Source organism: Oncorhynchus clarkii, chromosome 9 (genome assembly GCF_045791955.1).
Source record: "Oncorhynchus clarkii lewisi isolate Uvic-CL-2024 chromosome 9, UVic_Ocla_1.0, whole genome shotgun sequence".
Lineage (NCBI taxonomy): Eukaryota > Metazoa > Chordata > Actinopteri > Salmoniformes > Salmonidae > Oncorhynchus > Oncorhynchus clarkii.
The window spans coordinates 66,818,972-66,837,712 of NC_092155.1; the positions used below are offsets into that span (position 1 = coordinate 66,818,972).

Consider the following 18,741-nt stretch of genomic DNA (forward strand, 5'->3'; position numbering starts at 1 on the left):
TATCATTGCTTTCCACTCTCTTCATCTAACAGGAAGTAAGGGGTTAAAACTCAACATCAAATAAAATTGTATTTGTCACATGTGCCGATACAACCTTACAGTGAAATGCTTACTTACAAGCCTTTAATCATCAATACTTCAAAACGTTTTAAAAAAAAGTGTAAGGTAAAAAATAGATAAATAGAAAATAAAAGTAACAAATAATTAAATAGCAGCAGTAAAATAACAAGCGAGGCTATATACAGGGGGTGGGTAATTGAGGTAATATGTTAAAGTGACTATGAGTTAAAGTGATTATGCATAGATTATAAACAGAGAGTAGCAGCAGCGTAAAAGAGGGGTCTGGGTAGCCCTTTGATTAGCTGTTCAGGAACGTGAACCCATCAACTCACTACATCATTAGACCGCTGAGTTCCTCCCTGGCCCTTCTGGGAACTGACCAGGAAAACCTCTGGGCCATAATTACAAGGTACTACAAGGGGCCCAGAGTTCATGGGCAGGTCACACGAACAAAACACTCAGGTCAACACAGGATCTTACTGACAAAGGAACTTAACAAAATCAACCACATAACTTTCCCAAATTAACAGAGGCAGAACAAATCAAATCAAACTTTATTTGTCACCTGCGCCAAATACAACATGAGTAGACCTTACCGTGAAATGCTTACTTTACAAGCCCTTTAACCAACAGCACAGTTCAAGAAAGAGTTAAGAAAATATTTACCAAATAAACAAAAGTAAATAATTATAAAAATAAATACAATAAAATAACAATAACGAGGCTAGTAACAGGTTAGTAACAGTAATAACAGGTTAGTCGAGGTAATTTGTACATGTAGGTAGGGGTGAAGTGACTATGCATAGATAATAAACAGCGAGTAGCAGCAGTGTAAAAAAATGAATGGAGAGGCGGGGTGTCAATGTAAATAATCCGGTGGCCATTTGAGTTATTGTTCAGCAGTCTTATGGCTTGGGGGTAGAAGCTGTTAAGGAGTCTTTTGGTCATAGACTTGGCGCTCTGGTACCACTTGCCATGCGGTAGCAGAGAAAACAGTCTATGACTTGGGTAACTAGAGTCTTTGACAATTTTTGGGGCTTTCCTCTGCCTAGTATATAGGTCCTGGATGGCAGGAAGGTTGACCCAGTGATGTATTGGGCCGTACGCAGTACCCTCTGTAGTGCCTTATGGGCAGATGCCGAGAAGTTACCATACCAGGTGGTGATGCAACCGATCAGGATGCTCTCGATGGTGCAGTTGTTTAACTTTTTGAGGATCTGGGGACCCATGCAAAAACTTTTCAGTCTCCTGAGGGGGAAAAGGTGTTGTCATGCCCTCTTCATGACTGTCTTGGTGTGTTTGGACCATGATAGTTTGTTGGTGATGTGGACACCAAGGAACTTGAAACTCTCGACCCACACGACTACAGCCCCGTCGATGTTAATGGGGACCTGTTCAGCCCGCCTTTTACTGTAGACCACAGTTAGCTCCTTTGTCTTGATCATATTGAGGGAGACGTTGTTGTCCTGGCACCACACTGCCAGGTCTCTGACCTCCTCCCTATAGGCTGTCTCATCGATCCTCGACTCGTCATTTACAAAATAGCTTCCAATAGTCTACTCAGCAAACTGGATGCAGTCTATCACAGTGCCATCTGTTTTGTCACCAAAACCCCTTATACCACCTACCACTGCGACCTGTATGGTCTAGTCGTCTGGCCCTCGCTACATATTCGTCGCCAGACCCATTGGTTCCAGGTCATCTATAAGTCTATGCTAGGTAAAGTTCTGCCTTATCTCAGCTCACTGGTCACGATAACAAAACCCACCCGTAGCACGCGCTCCAGCAGGTAAATCTCACTGGTCGTCCCCAAAGCCAACACCTCCTTTGGCCGCCTTTCCTTCCGGTTCTCTGCTGCCAATGACTGGAACAAATTGCAAAAATCACTGAAGCTGGAGACGTATATCTCCCTCACTAACTTTAAACATCAGCTATCTGAGCAGCTAACCGATCGCTGCAGCTGTACATAGCCCATCTGTAAATAACCCACCGAATCTACCTACCTCATCCCCATATTGCTTTTATTTACTTTTCTGCTCTTTTGCACACAAGTATTTCTACATGCACATCATCATCTGCTCATATATCACTCCAGTGTTAATTTGCTAAACTGGAATTACTTCGCTACTATGGCCTATTTATTGCCTTACCTCCTCACGCCATTTGCACACACTGTATATAGACTTTTTTTTCTATTGTGTTATTGACTGTACGCTTGTTTATTCCATGTGTAACTCTGTGTTGTTGTTTGTGTCGCACTGCTTTGCTTCATCTTGGCCAGGTCGCAAATGTAAATGAAAACTTGTTCTCAACTAGCTTATCTGGTTAAATAAAGGTGAGATAAAAAAAAAATTTTAAAAAATTGTTGTCGGTGTTCAGGCCTACCACTGACGTGTCGTCAACAAACTTAATGATAGTGTTGGAGTCGTGTTTGGCCACACAGTCATGGGTGAATAGGGAGTACAGGAGGGGACTAAGCACACACCCCTGAGGGGCCCCTGTGTTGAGGATCAGTGTGGCAGATGTGTTGTTGCCTACCCTCCGCACCTGGGGGCGGCCCATCAGGAAGTCCAGGATCCAGTTGCAGAGGGAGGTGTTAAGTTCCAGGGTCCTTAGCTTAGTGATGAGCTTTGTGGGCACTATGGTGTTGAATGCTGAGCTGTAGTCAATGAAAAGCATTCTCACATAGGTGTTCCTTTTGTCCAGGTGGGAAAGGGCAGTGTGGAGTGCGATTGAGATTGCGTCATCTGTGGATCTATAGGGGCGGTATGCGAATTGGAGTGGGTCTTAGAGTTTCTGGGACGATGCTGTTGATGTGAGCCATGACCAGCCTTTAAAGCACTTCATGGTTACCGACGTGAGTGCTACAGACATAAACGCAGCGGACATAAATACCCCTAGAAAATGTTCCTATTCATGAAAATCACAAATTAAATATATTGAGACACAGCCTTTTGTTAATCACACTGTCATCTCAGATTTTCAAATATGCGTTACATATTTGTGTAAGTTTATCATGGCATAATGCTATGCTAGGCTCTGCTGGCAGCAGGCAACATTTTCACAAAAATAAGAAAAGCAATCAAATTAAATAATTTACCTTTGAAGAACTTCGGATGTTGTCACTCAGGAGACTCCCAGTTAGATAGCAAATGTTCCTTTTTTCCAAAAATATTATTTTTGTAGGCGAAATAGCTCCCGTTTGTTCATCATGCTTGGCTGAGAAATCGACCGGAAAATGCTTTCACTACAACGCCAAACTTTTTTCCAAATTAGCTCCATAATATCGACAGAAACATGGCAAACGTTGTTTAGAATCAATCCTCAAGGTGTTTTTAACATATATATTCGATAATATATCCGTAGAGGCAATTGGTTTCTCATAAGAAGCGATTGGAAAAATGGCTACCTCAGTATTTTACGCAAGATTTTCTGCGGGAGACATCATGTGACCACTTGCTAAATGTGGTCCCTTATGGCTATTCTTCAACAGAAATGCGTAAAAAGACGTCACAATGCTGTAGACACCCTGGGGAATACGTAGAAAACGTAAGCTCATTCGTAGCTCATTCACAGCCATATAAGGGGTCATTGGCATGAGGCGGTTTCAAAAAATGTGGCACTTCCTAATTTGATTTTTATCTGGGTTTCGCCTGTAACATCAGTTCTGTTGCACTCACAGACAATATCTTTGCAGTTTTGGAAACGTCAGAGTGTTTTCTATCCAAAGCTGTCAATTATATGCATAGTCGAGCATCCTTTCGTGACAAAATATCTTGTTTAAAACGGGAACGTTTTTTTCCAAAAATTAAAATACTGCCCCCTAGTCGTAAAAGGTTAACAGTTGGTCCGCGCATGCTTTGAGTACACATCCTGGTAATCCGTCTGGCCCCTCGGCTTTGTGAATATTGACCTGTTGAAAGGTCTTACTCACATTGGCTACCGAGAGTGTTATCACACAATCGTCCAGAACAGCTGGAACTCTCAAGCATGCTTCAGTGTTGCTTGCCTCGAAGTGAGCATAAAAGGCATTTAGCTCGTCTGGTAGGCTCATGCCACTGGGCAGCTCGTGGCTGGGTTTCCCATGTGTAGTCCGTAATAGTTTTCAAGCCCTGCCATATCCAACGAGCATCAGAGCCGGTGTAGTAGGTTTAGTGTCTCACTCCTTGAAAGTTTCAGCTCCAGCCTTTAGCTCGATGGGGATGTTGCCTGTAATCCATGGCTTCTGGTTGGGATATGTACGTACGGTCACTGTGGGGACGACGTTGTCAACGCACTTATTGATGAAGACGATGACTGAGGTGGTGTACTCCTCAATGCCATTTGATGAATCCCAGAACATATTCCGGTCTGTGCTAGCAAAACAGTCCTGTAATGTAGCATCCATGTTATCTGACCACTTCCGTATTGGGCGAGTCACTGGCACTTCCTGCTTTAGTCTTTGCTTGTAAGCAGGAATCGGGAGGACAGAATTATTGTCAGATTTGCCAAATGGAGGGCGGGGGAGAGATTTGTATGCATTTCTTTGTGTGGAGTAAAAGTGGTCTAGAGTTTTTTTCCCCCTCTGGTTGCACATGTGACATGCTGGTAGAAATGAGGTAAAATGGATTTAAGTTTGCCTGCATTAAAGTCCCCGGCCACTAGGAGCACCACTTCTGGATGAGCATTTTCTTGTTTGCTTATGGTCTTATACAAATGGTTGAGTGCGGTCTAGTGCCAGCAACGGTTTGTGGTGGTAAATAGACGGCTACGAATAATATCGATGAGAACTCTCTTGGTAGATAGTGTGGTCTACAGCTTATCATAAGGTACACATGGTTAGTAGATGTTAATGTGAGTGTAGCGAAATGCTTGTGCTTCTAGTTCTGACCATGCAGTAATATCTAACAAGAAGTCTAACAATTTCACAACAACTACCTTATACACACAAGTGTAAAGGAATGAATAAGTACATATGTACATATAAATATATGGATGAACGATGGCCCAACGGCTTATGCAAGATGCAAAAGATTGTATAGAGTACAGTATATACATATGAGATAAACAATGTTGGGTATGTAAACATTATATAAAGTGGCATTGTTTAAAGTGACTAGTGATACATTTATTACATCCAATTTTTAATTATTAAAGTGGCTAGAGATTTGAGTCAGTATGTTTTCAGCAGCCACTCAATGTTGGTGATGGCTGTTTAACAGTCAGATGGCCTTGAGATAGAAGCTGTTTTACCGTCTCTCGATCCCAGCTTTGATGCACCTGTACTGACCTCGCCTTCTGGATGATAACAGGGTGAACAGGCAATGGCTCACCTGGTTGTTGTCCTTGATTATATTTTTGTCCTTCTGTGACATTGGGTGGTGTAGGTGTCCTGGGGGGCAGGTAGTTTGCCACCGGTGATGTGTTGTGAAGAACTCACTACCCTCTGGAGAGCCTTACGGTTGTGGGCGGAGCAGTTGCCATACCAGACGGTGCTACAGTCGGACAGGATGCTCTCAATTGTGCATCTGTAGAAGTTTGTGAGGGTTTTAGGTGACATGCCAAATTTCTTCAGCCTCCTGAGGTTTAAAGAGACGCTGTTGCACCTTCTTCACCATGCTGTCTGTCTGGGTGGACCATTTCAGTTTGTCCGTGAATTGTCTGCCGAGGAACTTAAAACTTTCCACCTTCTCCACTACTGTCCCATCAATGTGGATAGGGGGGTGCTCCCTCTGCTGTTTCCTGAAGTCCACGATTATCTCCTTTGTTTTGTTGACGTTGAGTGTGAAGTTATTTTCCTGACACCACACTCCAAGGGCCCTCACTTCCTCCCTGTAGGCCGTCTCGTTGTTGTCGGTAATCAAGCCTACCACTGAAGTGTCGTCTGCAAACTTGACGATTGAGTTGGAGGCGTGCATGGCCACACAGTCATGGGTGAACAGAGAGGGCTGAGAACGCACCCTTGTGGGGCCCCAGTGTTGAGGATCAGTGGGGTGGAGATGTTGTTTCCTACCCTCACCATCTGGGGGCGGCCCGTCAGGAAGTCCAGGACCCAGTTTCACAGGGCGGGGTCGAGACCCAGGGTCTCGAGCTTAAGGACGAGTTTGGAGGGTACTTGATGTAATTGATGAACAGCATTCTTGATGAACAACATTCTTACATAGGTATTCCTCTTGTCCAGATAGGTTAGGGCAGTGTGCAGTGTGATTGCGATTGCATCGTCTGTGGACCTATTGGGGTGGTAAGAAAATTGGAGTGCGTCTAGGGTGTCAGGTAGGGGGGAGGTGATATGATCCTTGACTAGTCTCTCAAAGCACTTCATGATGACTTAAGTCAGTGCTACGGGGCGATAGCCATTTAGCTCAGTTTACCTTAGCTTTCTTGGGAACATGCCCTCTTGAAGCATGTGGGAATAGCAGAGTGGGATATGGATTGAATGAATATGTCCGTAAACACACCAGCCAGCTGGTCTGCGCATGCTCTGAGGATGCGGCTAGGGATGCCGTCTGGGCCGGCAGCCTTGCGATGGTTAACACATTTAAATGTTTTACTCACGTTGGCTGCGGTGAAGGAGAGCCCGCAGGTTTTGGTAGCTGGCCCTGTCAGTGGCACTGTATTGTCCTCAAAGCGAGCAAAGAAGTTGTTAAGTTCGTCTGGGAGCAAGACATCGGTGTCCGAGATGGGGCTGGTTTTATTTTTGTAATCCGTGATTGACTGTAGACCCTGCCATATATGTCTCGTGTCTACTGGGATCCGATCCATTGTCCTGGGTGGTGGTCCAAACAGAGGAAAAGTCGGGAAAGTCGTATTCCTGGTCGTAATGTTGGTAAGTTGGCGTTGCTCTTATATCCAATAGTTCCTCCCGGCTCTATGTAATAAGACTTAATATTTCCTGGGGTAAGAGTGTAAGAAATAATAGATTCAAAAACAAAATACTGCATAGTTTCCTAAGAATGCGAAGCGAGGCGACCATCGCTGTCGGCGCCATCACGGCGAGCAATACCTCGAGACTTCTTTAATATTGGACACCCTCGCACCTTGTCTTACCAGACGTAGCTGCTCTGTCCTGACGGTCTATGGAAAATCCTGCCAGTTCTATATTAGGTGATGTGAGATACAATGTAACAATTGAGATTTAACTTGTCACGCTGCTCTTAAACAAATGTTGGCTTCCAGAACCTTCCAGAACAATTTCTATGTTAACATTCCATTCCTCAACTACAAAAATAAACAGTATAACATCTGTGTGTTGATTATGGGATGGCAGGGGATGGATGACATTTATCCAATGGACTGCTATACCATGACAGGTATCAATTGGACTGGCCTACAAAGTTAAAGATAGTCAAACCATTGAGCAGTGAACATGATACACTCATCAGTTTCTCTGTCAACAGTGTGATTTAGCAATATCTTACCAAGACAATCCTGAAAAGTGGGTTGCTATGTTTATTCAAGCACAAGTATGAACTTGTAATTTATACACACATCCCAGCTCTGAAACCTGACTGCATTTTTGTGGGAGCATAGCTGTACATAGTAGCTTCAGTTAGTACTGTATGATAGGACATCAACACACACACACACACTGACACACACACACACACAAACTCTTATTTTGGTTATCTGACAACTGTGTAACAGTAACATGAAGCATTTGACAATGTGCAGACCATTATCTAAATTAATAAATTGTGTTCTGTTTAAAGATGTATCGTATGCCTAATGAATGAGAGGAGAGTAAATTAGAACCCAGAACCCAAAGCTAGAACAGAACTGTCTTTCAGAAGTAACTCTATTTTACTAGTGGGTTAGGGACCATGCATGATCCATACATTAACATGTTTGTAATCTATTGGAAGACATATCTCCTCTACGGACAAACAAACAGCAAGCAGAGCCAGATATAACATTACGATTGGTTATAATAATTATAAGGAATGTGTACCACAAAAACAATTGAACAAATTCTGTTGTATCGAAAACATCAAGCCAACCGAACCACAACATCAAATACAAAAGAAACGCTATAGGTTGACGCAACATGCATGTTAGTAAATATATGATAAACTTACCGGAGCATTTAAGGATCCATTTGTGACCGAGAGATCAGCACCACCACTACAGACGGACTAGTCCTGGCCAGGGTAATCCACACTAACTGAGACAAAGCCCTTTCTTCCTCAGGTAATAGAAGCCAGCAGCTGCGATCCAGGACAAGATTATATATGATGTGTATATATCGAAGGTTTGTCAGTTTTTCCAGGCCATAAACCCCACTTTAATGGCACCACGTGCTCCCTGTGCACCATTCACAGGCCCTGCTCGAGGCAATTGGCATAAATGACATTTCAAACTTTAAAATACTAAAAGAAAGAGACACTAAAAGGGGAATGCGATAGCCCTATATAACAATGTAGCACGGTTAGGCCCGAAAGTGCCATTGAGATATCAGTCCATGCTCTGTTGTATTTATATAGCAGTGAAACTAGGCTAAAATCTGCAATAGTTAGGCCAGCAGTGTGCCAAATACAGGTCAATGCATAGCTGTGTTTCAACTTATGGTTTTGTCTACTACACTAGCGTACAATATTGACTCACATGATAAAATTTCTACTTAAAGCTATATTAATAATCCGTTTTTTTGTTAGCTTTTAAAAAAACAACTTTTGATATAGACTGAATATAAACATATAGCATACTCTTAACATATTTCATAACCATAGCTTTACATTTGGTCCGTGAGTAGGCCACTGAAACATCCAAGTCTGTGAGTGGCTAGGCCTATGGAGAAAGTTAGCCTATACATCTCAACCCATATGAATTTAGAAGCAGCTAGCTATGCTCTCTGGCTCTATCATGTTAAAACAGGAACCATTTTATATCTGTGGTGGAGAGGTGGAAACACAGTAATACAGTTTTATTGGGGGCTTAAACGTGTATGTGCATGCGTCTGTCTGCCAGGGATAGATAGGCCTACTGTAAATGTTTTGAATAGACGTGTGGGACCTCGAATCTATTTCTTAATACTAAGTGCCTATACATGTGTAATGATACAAAACTGCGACACGAATGTGCTGGTAATACGGTATGGGAGGTTTATTCAAACGTTTTCTCAACACCTGTAAGCGTTTTGATTGAATCACAAACTTATTCAGACAATTGTACAATAGGCCTTCTGTACATATGCAATTATTGTGCATCTATGGGGGTGGCAGATTATTCAATATGTACACTGTTTCGATTGGTTCAGACAACTGCGAACATATATATAAGACATGGAATGGTAGGCCTATAGGTATGGGTGCTGTCCTCAAATACCATCACGAAAGTCTTACATATTTGGTTGGTCATAATCCATAGTTCAAAAAGTCAACCGTCTGTTTGCTGTAAGCCCGAATACAACAAAGTCACTCAGCGCCCAAATATGAATTTTAAGACATTTAATAAAATAAAAAATGTTTCGTCATTATAAGAGACACGAACAGTTAGGTCTCCTCGCTTTGATTGTATTACCACTCACTGGCATGTTCTTAATGATTATCTCAAGGATAAAAGAATAGGCAGAATGTTAATGTATTTGCATTGAAACAGGAAAGAGGGAGTAGCCTTATAGTCCACAGCTCCTCCCTAAGACTTCCAAAGGTCTTTCTTTACACAATCTTTACATTTAGACAACACATTACTATATTTTTGTTCAATATTTTCCTTCCATTTTTACATCCATCAAGCAAAGAATAAAAGTCCACATGTAAAGTTACAAACACGTAATATGCTAATAATGTAATAGTCCGTAACACAAGTGCTGATTTATGAAAACGGCCTTCACGTTTCGAATAATGGTCTCCCTCTGCATACTTCTTTTAGCAGTTCGTCTCCAGATCAGTCATCAACTCCATGTTTATATTGAGTCCTTTGATTTCAGTTTCGAATCCTTCTTCCACTTCATACGTCGATTCTGGAACCAAATTTTGATTTGTCTCTCGTTCAGACAGAGGGAATTGGCGAGGTCAATGCGCCTGCGACGGGTGAGGTAGTGGTTGAAATGGAAGTCTTTTTCCAACTCCAGAGTCTGGTAGCGGGTGTAACTGGTTCGAGAGCGTTTACCGTCAGATGATTCTGAAGTGGTATTAGAGAACATATGCATTAGCCTACATTTTAATAAAATTCAAGAGTTATCGAATATTATAAAATCTTAATTCATATAAAAAATAACCTGAGGTCAAGGTTAATGTCGAATGACGTGAGATGAAGATACTGCCTCTCTATTTTGAGTTGCAGCATCTAAAATGATTCAAATCGTTTACAAATGATGAAACGTTCAAGTGACTAAGCCCCAAAGAAGTGAAACTATTTCAATTCAAATTAACTGCTTGAACGAAATAATGAAATTGAAATCATGGGACAAAAGCTCTGGATGAATGAAATGAAATTGTATTCGTCCCTTGCAGGTGTAAAAGGTGTAAAGTAACAGTGAAATGAATGTTCTTCTAATTATATTTTATTGAATACAAAAGCTTATTTATTCTGGCGTTTGTTCATTTCAAATGATTCTTGGAAAACAAAAAAAACAGCATTTGCTGCACTGGGAAATCCAGATAAATATTATAAGGAAGAACACTCGCAGAACTATAATTTTGGTCTTTAAAAGTCTTTAATAAACCACCAAATGCAGTGGTAATATTTAGTGGTAACTCCAGCAGTAGGCTATAGCCTAATGGGCAATAGTGGATTTTGGACATGAATACCATCTTTCAATTATATCTGGAGCTTTCCAAGGTGAAAAGTTCACACGGAGGTCAGGGCACATACTTTTCCTCCGAGTTCAACTAGGCTATAGCCTATACTCATCTTAGAGTATAATAACCTGTTAGGAGCTGAAAAGCATTAATACATTAACGTAAAAAAGAATACTCGTTTATCGTTTTCTAATATTTTTGTTTCTCTTATCCAATTATGCAGCCATAAATCTAACCGTGGCAGATCACCTCTTCACAGTAACAGAACAGGTTTACGAGCAATAGACGCCTTTGTCATAAAATTTATGACCGCCAGTTTTATTATTTCCTGCGTTTGGCCTATAAAACTCAAGACGAAAAACGGTGAATGGACAAAGCAGGATAGCAAGCGAGAGAGAGTGAGTGAGTGAGGGAAGTAGTAGGCTTTAAGTTGGCTATAGACTTTTTTTCAGTTTACCGTGGCTCAAGTGTAGTTTTGTCATCCAGGGAAAAATCTGCGGTTGCTGTTGACTGTCTTGGTGCTTCTTCGAATGGTTTTGGCATTTCACGGGTTGCATAGTTTCGACTTTGATTGCGTTTTCTTCAGTCATGGGGTTTTCGACCACTTCCATTGGCCTTCCAGTCCCTTTGCTCAGTATCCCATCACGAAGGCAGTTTTGCACGGAGTTCCGGGAGCTCGCAGCTGAGCAAGACTGTAGTCGTGGTGGAGGTTGAGTGTCCGTATTGCCTCGCAGGCTAGTTTCCATCTCTTCTCGTTTCAGAGAGTTCGCAGTGGAATCGGAGGAGGTGAATGTTCCGTTGAAATGAAGACCTCCGTTATAGGCATAATTGGCTTGATGGAGGGAAGAGAGAGAGCCATAACTGCCAAAACTATTCATGGTGTTAAAGGAGGATGCCTCGTGCGTTTGCTCCTTAAAAATGTTGTTTGCTACGTACGAGCTCATCTTACACGAAACACACAAAAACCGTGCGCAAGGGATTCATGAAGTAAAAACGGCAATAGACTAACAATACATATTGTATCCGAGAGTAGCCTGGGCTAAATATTTTGCTGTTATATTGTTATTTATATTAGTTGTTGCTATTCATAGGAAGCTCTTTGGAAGTTCAAGGGGTATCTTTTTTTTTAATACCACGGTTTATAGGTGGTGGCATTCATATATGTTTTTTTCTTGATTCGACGTGCAATGCCCAAATATGGGGAATCTGAATAGGATCACGTGCTGATGTTGGCCAGTCATGCATTGGCTCGATATTCCCGGGGGTATATTGATGAATAGGGGGAATGTGCCCGGTAAACGTTGTGCTTTGGGCTGTTGGGGACCGTGGTGGGGTCTGGGTGAGGAAAAGGGCGAGACTGTAAGACAATAGCGTCATCTGGTGTCTGGTGTAGGGCAGACCAGGGCGGTCATCTCATCTATGCCCCTCCATAGGCCCACTTCCCTTGCCCTGCTGCATTACATAGCGTACCAGCCTCTAGTGGGGGTGGGGCGGTTTGCCCCATAGAGGCACTATGAACAGCAACAGTAACACTGATTGAGCATTACAAAACGACAAATGCTCCATAGTCGGCTATCATAATAATAATAATTATTATTATTATAATTATTATTATATTAAAATGCTGTGCTATTTGAGGCGCCATTATGCTATGTAGGTTTCTCTTAATTTGGTTTAAATCGGGTTGATAGTCATCCCGGAAGTGCGGAAGAAATAGGTCCCTGTGCCCAAACTGCCCATATCAACGTTTATTGAGCAGCATAAAGAATCTCTAAGCCATTGTTTATAGGCCGATTGCCTAAAGGTTGGACTAGCTATCAGCTTTATAGTACAATATGGCTTATGGCTTATGTTTGAGTTTATTTTGGTATCCAAAACTTGTTTCCGTTGCTTCTTCATTTGGAAATGTGGATTGGCTATTATGACTATAGAAACAATACGGATGCTTTCTTAAACAGTAATATGTCAAGTAATATTCATACATGGAAAGAGCCATTCACTTAATACTTTGTAGGCTACCTGTAATACATGAAATACTTTGCCAGACTAAACACACAAATTGTGCAGAACAACATCACTGTCGTATCTGGATTGTAGTGGAGGTTAGTGATCGGTATTGTGATGACCCGTTGCTCAGAATTGTACAAAAGACAGGGACGGACATGTTTTGAAAACATTTTATTCAATGATACACAATTATGATCAAACATAAATTCACAAACCTAAACAACGTGATTGCTCGTGTATTATTTGTTCTCTTTATTAGGTAGTCTTGGGTAACCCAAAACGGTTATTAGGCTAAACAGTGGTAAGTGCCACTTTATGAGAACGTCCATTTGAGCTACACAGGGTACACATAAGCGTACATAGAATATATACAGGAATATCTACAATTTAGGTAGTGTTGTTCACCCCATGAGAGCTTTCAGGATATTTGCTAGATGCATATTGCACAACACAAAATTACGATGGGATTCATGGGAAAGTAAAGCTTCAAATACCTATATTATCAAAAACAAAATAAGTGTGCCTTCGCATTTCCTTCACATTTGGAATGCTTATGCATATTGTGTTTGTAAACCATGCCTATGAATGACCTATGTGAATTGGTTGAAGTGATCCAAACCGATACATAGATGGGGGGTGGGCAAATAGCAGAATAATATCATGCATTAGAGTTTCTGGTCCTAGAATGGCTAGGTAGTTTAGTTGTAGTTTCATGATTTCGTTTTAAATGTCTTTCTTTCATTTATTTTTATTTTTTCCCTCTTCCTTCTCCACACCGTCTCCTTCCTCCACGGAGGTCCCTGTTGATTCACTCCCTGTCACCGTAGACGTTAGAATGCTCTCTTTCTTCCATTTCATACGACGGTTCTGGAACCAAATTTTGATCTGACGTTCTGTCAAACAGAGAGCGTTTGCTATTTCGATACGTCTACGTCTGGTTAGATAGCGGTTAAAATGGAACTCTTTCTCCAGTTCCAGTGTTTGGTAACGGGAGTATATCTGGCGTCCTCTGCGTCTGTCTGATCCAAATCCAACTCCTGTGCAGTTAAAAGAAAAGAAAAGAAAACAAAGTAGTGGATTACACACACACACACACACACACACACACACACACACACACACACACACACACACACACACACACACACACACACACACACACACACATAACCAATCTGTAAATGTTTCTGATATCAGATGATTTAATCACCATAATCTAGATTAGACATTACAAAGGTACTGACAATGTGATGGCAGCGATTCATGTCCAAAATAGCCTATTTCTGCTCCGGGTAGTAACGCATCTGGCATGCAGTGAAATAAACAAGCGGTTCTCCAAACCATGATACGTAATATGAATGTCCAACGTCTGTTTGTAAAATATACATAGTTTATGCAAATTGTTTAAATTAAATATATAAGATTCAGGTTAAACAAAACATACAATTTGGGGCAACTCTTAGAATAGTTACGCATACTCAGAAAGGAGGCCTTTCACCAGGGCGAGACGATACAATGATGTTTTATGGGGCCATAAAAACGAAGTTGCTCTGTTGCTAAGACATATCGTAAAACTGACCCATTTACTTAATTTATTTGTTGTAGTAAAACTCACCGCTGTGAGAGTTCATTCGCTGCATCCAGGGGTAAATCTGGACGTTAGCTTTCTGCTCCTGCGATCCTCCTCTGGCGTGATCCAAGCTGTACTCCTGAGCACTGTGGCTTTGTGCATTCAGCCCTCTGCTTGTTTGTCTGCAACTGGCAAGACCCCCATCCTTGTCTTGAAGAAACACATTAGATCCATACTCATAGGATGCCCGGCTCGGCCCAAAAACAACATTGTCTTGGGGAGAATAGAAAGGATTTGAGTATATTCGATTCTGGTTCACAGCGGCCCCATACGAGGAAAAATGTCTCACTGTGTCATAAGTTGTGGAATTTAAGGACACGTTTGGCAAAACATCTTGACCACCGGATAAATGGCAGGAGAGCGACGGGTTTGCGAAATACGAATTCATACCTTGCCTGTAACCCTCTCCTTTAACTCTCCCCACTTTATCGGTCTTTTTTTCTCTTCACTTCCCTCTCTCAGTAGCCCCCCCTTCCCGTCTCTCTTTATACTCTGTCTATATCACACACCTTTGCAAAACCTTCCTTTTATACGTTATCTGCTTCTGTAAAATGGACGGTTCCTTGAGATTTCAATATTATTAATTTCCAGTAAGACGCACTAACCCGAGTGTTTTAGCTGAGGCTCCGAGAGGGAAAATATGACAATGTCAGCTGACCCTTCTCCACCAATTGAGAGCAAGGAGTTAAAAGGAAACCGTAGCTTTTAGATAACCAGCTTTAGCTCTAACAACACAGTCAGAAAACACATGCATGAAGTTAGTGGGTCTTGCTACTCAGCAAGAAAACAAGACAATATAAACATATAAGTGACGTGTATCTGTCAGCAATATCAAACTGCTGCCTGTCCAAAACCAGAATACAGTTTATGTCATTTTATAAATGGGACAACTCAATTGATATCTTTACATCTGTTTAGCCTGCTTATGGGGAATAGTGGAATATTGTGTGTGTGTGTGTGTGTGTGTGTGTGTGTGTGTGTGTGTGTGTGTGTGAGAGAGAGAGAGAGAGAGAGAGAGAGAGAGAGAGCCCTTGAATTGAATTGAATTGAGAGAGAAGGTAGTTTGCAAGCACATATTTTGCATATTGTAAATGTCACTAACAAGTACAATGTACAAATATATTTGTATAATGTAATTGTTTGACCTGAGCACTGTACACCATTTCAGGGTGAGTTGTACATTTAGACGTTTATGTATCGGTAGCACTCTCATAAAACTCGCGTGCTTTGTTGGTTCTTGTGTTTTTGCTGAAGCAAGAATTTCTTACATTCTTTCCATGATTTAGATCGTGTATGAAATGCATTACATGACGTAGGTAAGTATCGCGCCTCGGCTCTGAACTGGTCATTCCGATTGTTAGGGGGAAGGTCGGGGATGCTAAGAATGCGTTTAGGGTCTCCTCTGTGATGGGCAATAAAACCAACTGACGCTGCCCAGCTCACCAATAAATAACTCTATGTATAAATCTCGAGCCTCTGAAACGAATGTGTTGGATTATAATCTCAAAGAAAAATACTAGAATATTTTTTATTTAAAGTTACTACGCTATTAACTGTTTCCACCTTCTATCCTGATAATCCCACAATCAACCGTGAGTACAGCATTGATCAGGCTATGTCAGAGGATGTATACACAGCGCACTTTTACGGATACAATCACATCTTAGAAATTTAGAGCTAGGTATTTATTCACCTAACCACAATACTCTCTCACCAAATACTGTAATATCAGTCCCAAATTGCATATTATAAACCGGGTGGTTAGAGCCCTGAATGCTGATTGGCTGAAAGCTATGGTATATCTGACCATATACCACGGGAATGATAAAAACATTTTTTTTACTGTTCTAATTATGTTGGTAATAAGTTTATAATAGCAATAAGGCACCTGGGGAGTTTGTGGTATATGGCCAACATACCACAGCTAAGGGCTGTATTCAGGCACTCCGCGTTGCGTCGTGTTTAAGTAAAGCCCTTGGCCGTGGTATATTGTCCATATACCACACGTTATTGCTTAAATATATGTTATGTGTGTTGCCTTCACACAAATATTACATAAATGAACGGTATTTATATGATTTTAGTATCGGTGACATGATGTAGGCTATATCTTAAACAAGGATGTATATTTTGAAATAGCCCAGTACTTACGCTCTACACCATATGTATGTAAATTGTAAAGTATGAGGTTTGTAATGTTCTTTTCGTTATGTGTCGGACCTCAGCACTACTAAATGTTGCCATTGGCGTCGGCAAATCAAATCAAAAATAGACTTATAATTGTGTTATATGTAGGCCTATGACATGAGCTCGTGCATAACTGAGGGAATTGAGTCATTAATTTATCATTAACAAGAGTCATTAATCATTGAATGAATACCCGGATAAAATGGGGTACAAACTCGACACAACTGTTATGATCTTGCAGATAGAATACCAATATTCCACATTGAAGTCTTTTGTTCTCCGTGTGTGGCAAAGTTCATTCAACAATAGACTACTGCAAAGCCTTTTCCATCTGCAGCTTCAACACAGACCTGCACGTAAATCAATTCAGATTGATTCATTTGATTGTTCAAACAACCTTCAAGCTATTCGATAACAAAACGTTGATTAGAGAACGAGCTAAACATTGACGATATTTCCAAATTGTTTTCAATAATCAATAGTAATAATATATAGTATTGACAATACATTGATATTTCACAGTATTGAAACTACAAATGTATACAAATGTATTTGACAAGGGGATATCTATACAAACTACGACAAAACGAATCTTTAACTTGCAGATGTAGGTCTATGCTCCTGTTCTGGCCTAAACAGGCCATAAAAGCGAGGACAGAACAAAGACGAGGAAGTCTGTGGTGCAATAAATGTTTCCCACTGGATTAGTGGCCATATGTGACATCCGCAGACTGGCAAACAGGGAGAGAAAAAATAGGAAAACCAAGAAGGAATATTTCATCTCAAAAACCTCTAATTGTAAACAGTATTACATGTGTGTTATTGTGTTAACTACTTGAGGAAATGAAAGGCAGTTGAAAGTGCATAAATAGTGTCCCCATTCTGTGAATAGAATTAGGATTCTCCTCCTACACTCAACTAAGCCAAAATGGTCGCAGACTGTATAGGACTACTGCTTGGGCTACATAAGTCTGGGTGTCTAGCAAATGATGATAGCCATATAGCCGAGCGCACGACCGAAATCAGCAATTCTCACAATGTATCAACATCACGTACTTCAATGTGTTGTCAACTGTGACTGATGAGATGACTGAGTGTGAACCTCAATGATATGACTGCACTCACTACATCGGTATTTCACTTTTTATACCCTTTATAGGCTCTATACATTTTACCCCTATATGACCGAAGTATTTTACATAATTGTTTATAAACCAACTATGATGATTTTTGTTTTTATACCCTGGAGTTTGTGGTAGTTCCATTGCATAATTCACAAGAGCTGTTGGTATGCGGTATAGTGATGTGAGCTGGGAGAATGAGCTGTGTGCCTATGCCTAAGTGGTTTATGGCAGCCCACAAATTACGTGCTTTTGAAGCAGAGAGGAAAGAGCCCGTTTGGCCTGTATTTCTTTGAAGAGGAACATCTGCACTGTTGCACTTTATAGGCTATATGCGTGTAGCTTACTACCCTATTATCTACTAGGCCTACTACTGCTGCCGATAATAATACTAATAATTTACTCAAAACGATATCATTATTTTAATGATCATTCTTAGTAGTAGTAGTAAATGAGGAAACAAGCCAGAACAGTCCAATTGGGCCAAATAATGGTGTCACACACTTGTAGTTGTAATCAGGAGGAGCAACTCGGGGTGTCAAAAACAATTCAAATGTTGACTTTGGAGCAATTTCGAAATTTGACATAAGTACAATAACGTATATTTCTGCAGTGAGACTGAGAGCTTGTTGGTTGTAATAGCCTACTGTTGCAACATTTGATCTTAAGCTGTAACAACATAATAAAATAGAAAATATCAAAATTATGTTGAGTTATAGACAAGGCTACATACAGTACAGTGTTCAGTTTTCCATGTTCAACAATTTGAAGCACAAAGGAACATGTGTTGATCATGTGGGCCTGAAGCAATGCTTTTGTATCCGCTATCTCTTACTGTAACATGAGGAGTTAATACTCAATGCTAGCTCTGAACAAACTTTGATGAGATAATGTTAACATATTGCGGAGATTGGGTATAAAGAGTATGTCTACTCGCTTCCCACTGGGCACAGAAGTCAGTTCAACGTCTAGTTTTGATTTACATTTGGTTGAGTTGTTAACTATCGTAAATTCAACA

General features: G+C 40.9%; 2 protein-coding genes across 2 annotated transcripts; both read right to left on the reverse strand.

Annotated features, from left to right (window-relative positions):
- Positions 1–9,876: 9,876 nt before the first annotated feature.
- On the reverse strand, positions 9,877–11,722 carry LOC139416804 (homeobox protein Hox-C5a-like). The gene is made up of 2 exons (XM_071165880.1): positions 11,236–11,722; positions 9,877–10,158 (listed from the first exon to the last, which is right to left on the reverse strand). Exons 1-2 carry the CDS (start codon positions 11,720–11,722, stop codon positions 9,941–9,943), a joined length of 705 nt encoding a protein of 234 aa, XP_071021981.1. The 3' UTR covers positions 9,877–9,940.
- Positions 11,723–13,324: 1,602 nt separating this feature from the next.
- Positions 13,325–14,822, reverse strand: LOC139416806 (homeobox protein Hox-C6a-like). Its single transcript, XM_071165881.1, has 2 exons — positions 14,401–14,822; positions 13,325–13,822 (listed from the first exon to the last, which is right to left on the reverse strand). The coding sequence occupies exons 1-2, from the start codon at positions 14,801–14,803 to the stop codon at positions 13,524–13,526; spliced, it is 702 nt and encodes a 233-aa protein (XP_071021982.1). The 5' UTR covers positions 14,804–14,822; the 3' UTR covers positions 13,325–13,523.
- Between the last annotated feature and the right edge of the window lie 3,919 nt (positions 14,823–18,741).

Excerpts from the sequence above, each read along its gene's own strand:
- LOC139416804 (XM_071165880.1), bottom strand. The coding sequence starts at position 11,722 with ATGAGCTCGTACGTAGCAAACAACATTTTTAAGGAGCAAACGCACGAG. Across the intron at positions 10,159-11,235 it reads AAAACTACACTTGAGCCACG|AATCATCTGACGGTAAACGC; the intron begins GTAAACTGAAAA and ends ATACCACTTCAG.
- LOC139416806 (XM_071165881.1), bottom strand. The coding sequence starts at position 14,803 with ATGAATTCGTATTTCGCAAACCCGTCGCTCTCCTGCCATTTATCCGGT. Across the intron at positions 13,823-14,400 it reads GCGAATGAACTCTCACAGCG|GAGTTGGATTTGGATCAGAC; the intron begins GTGAGTTTTACT and ends TTAACTGCACAG.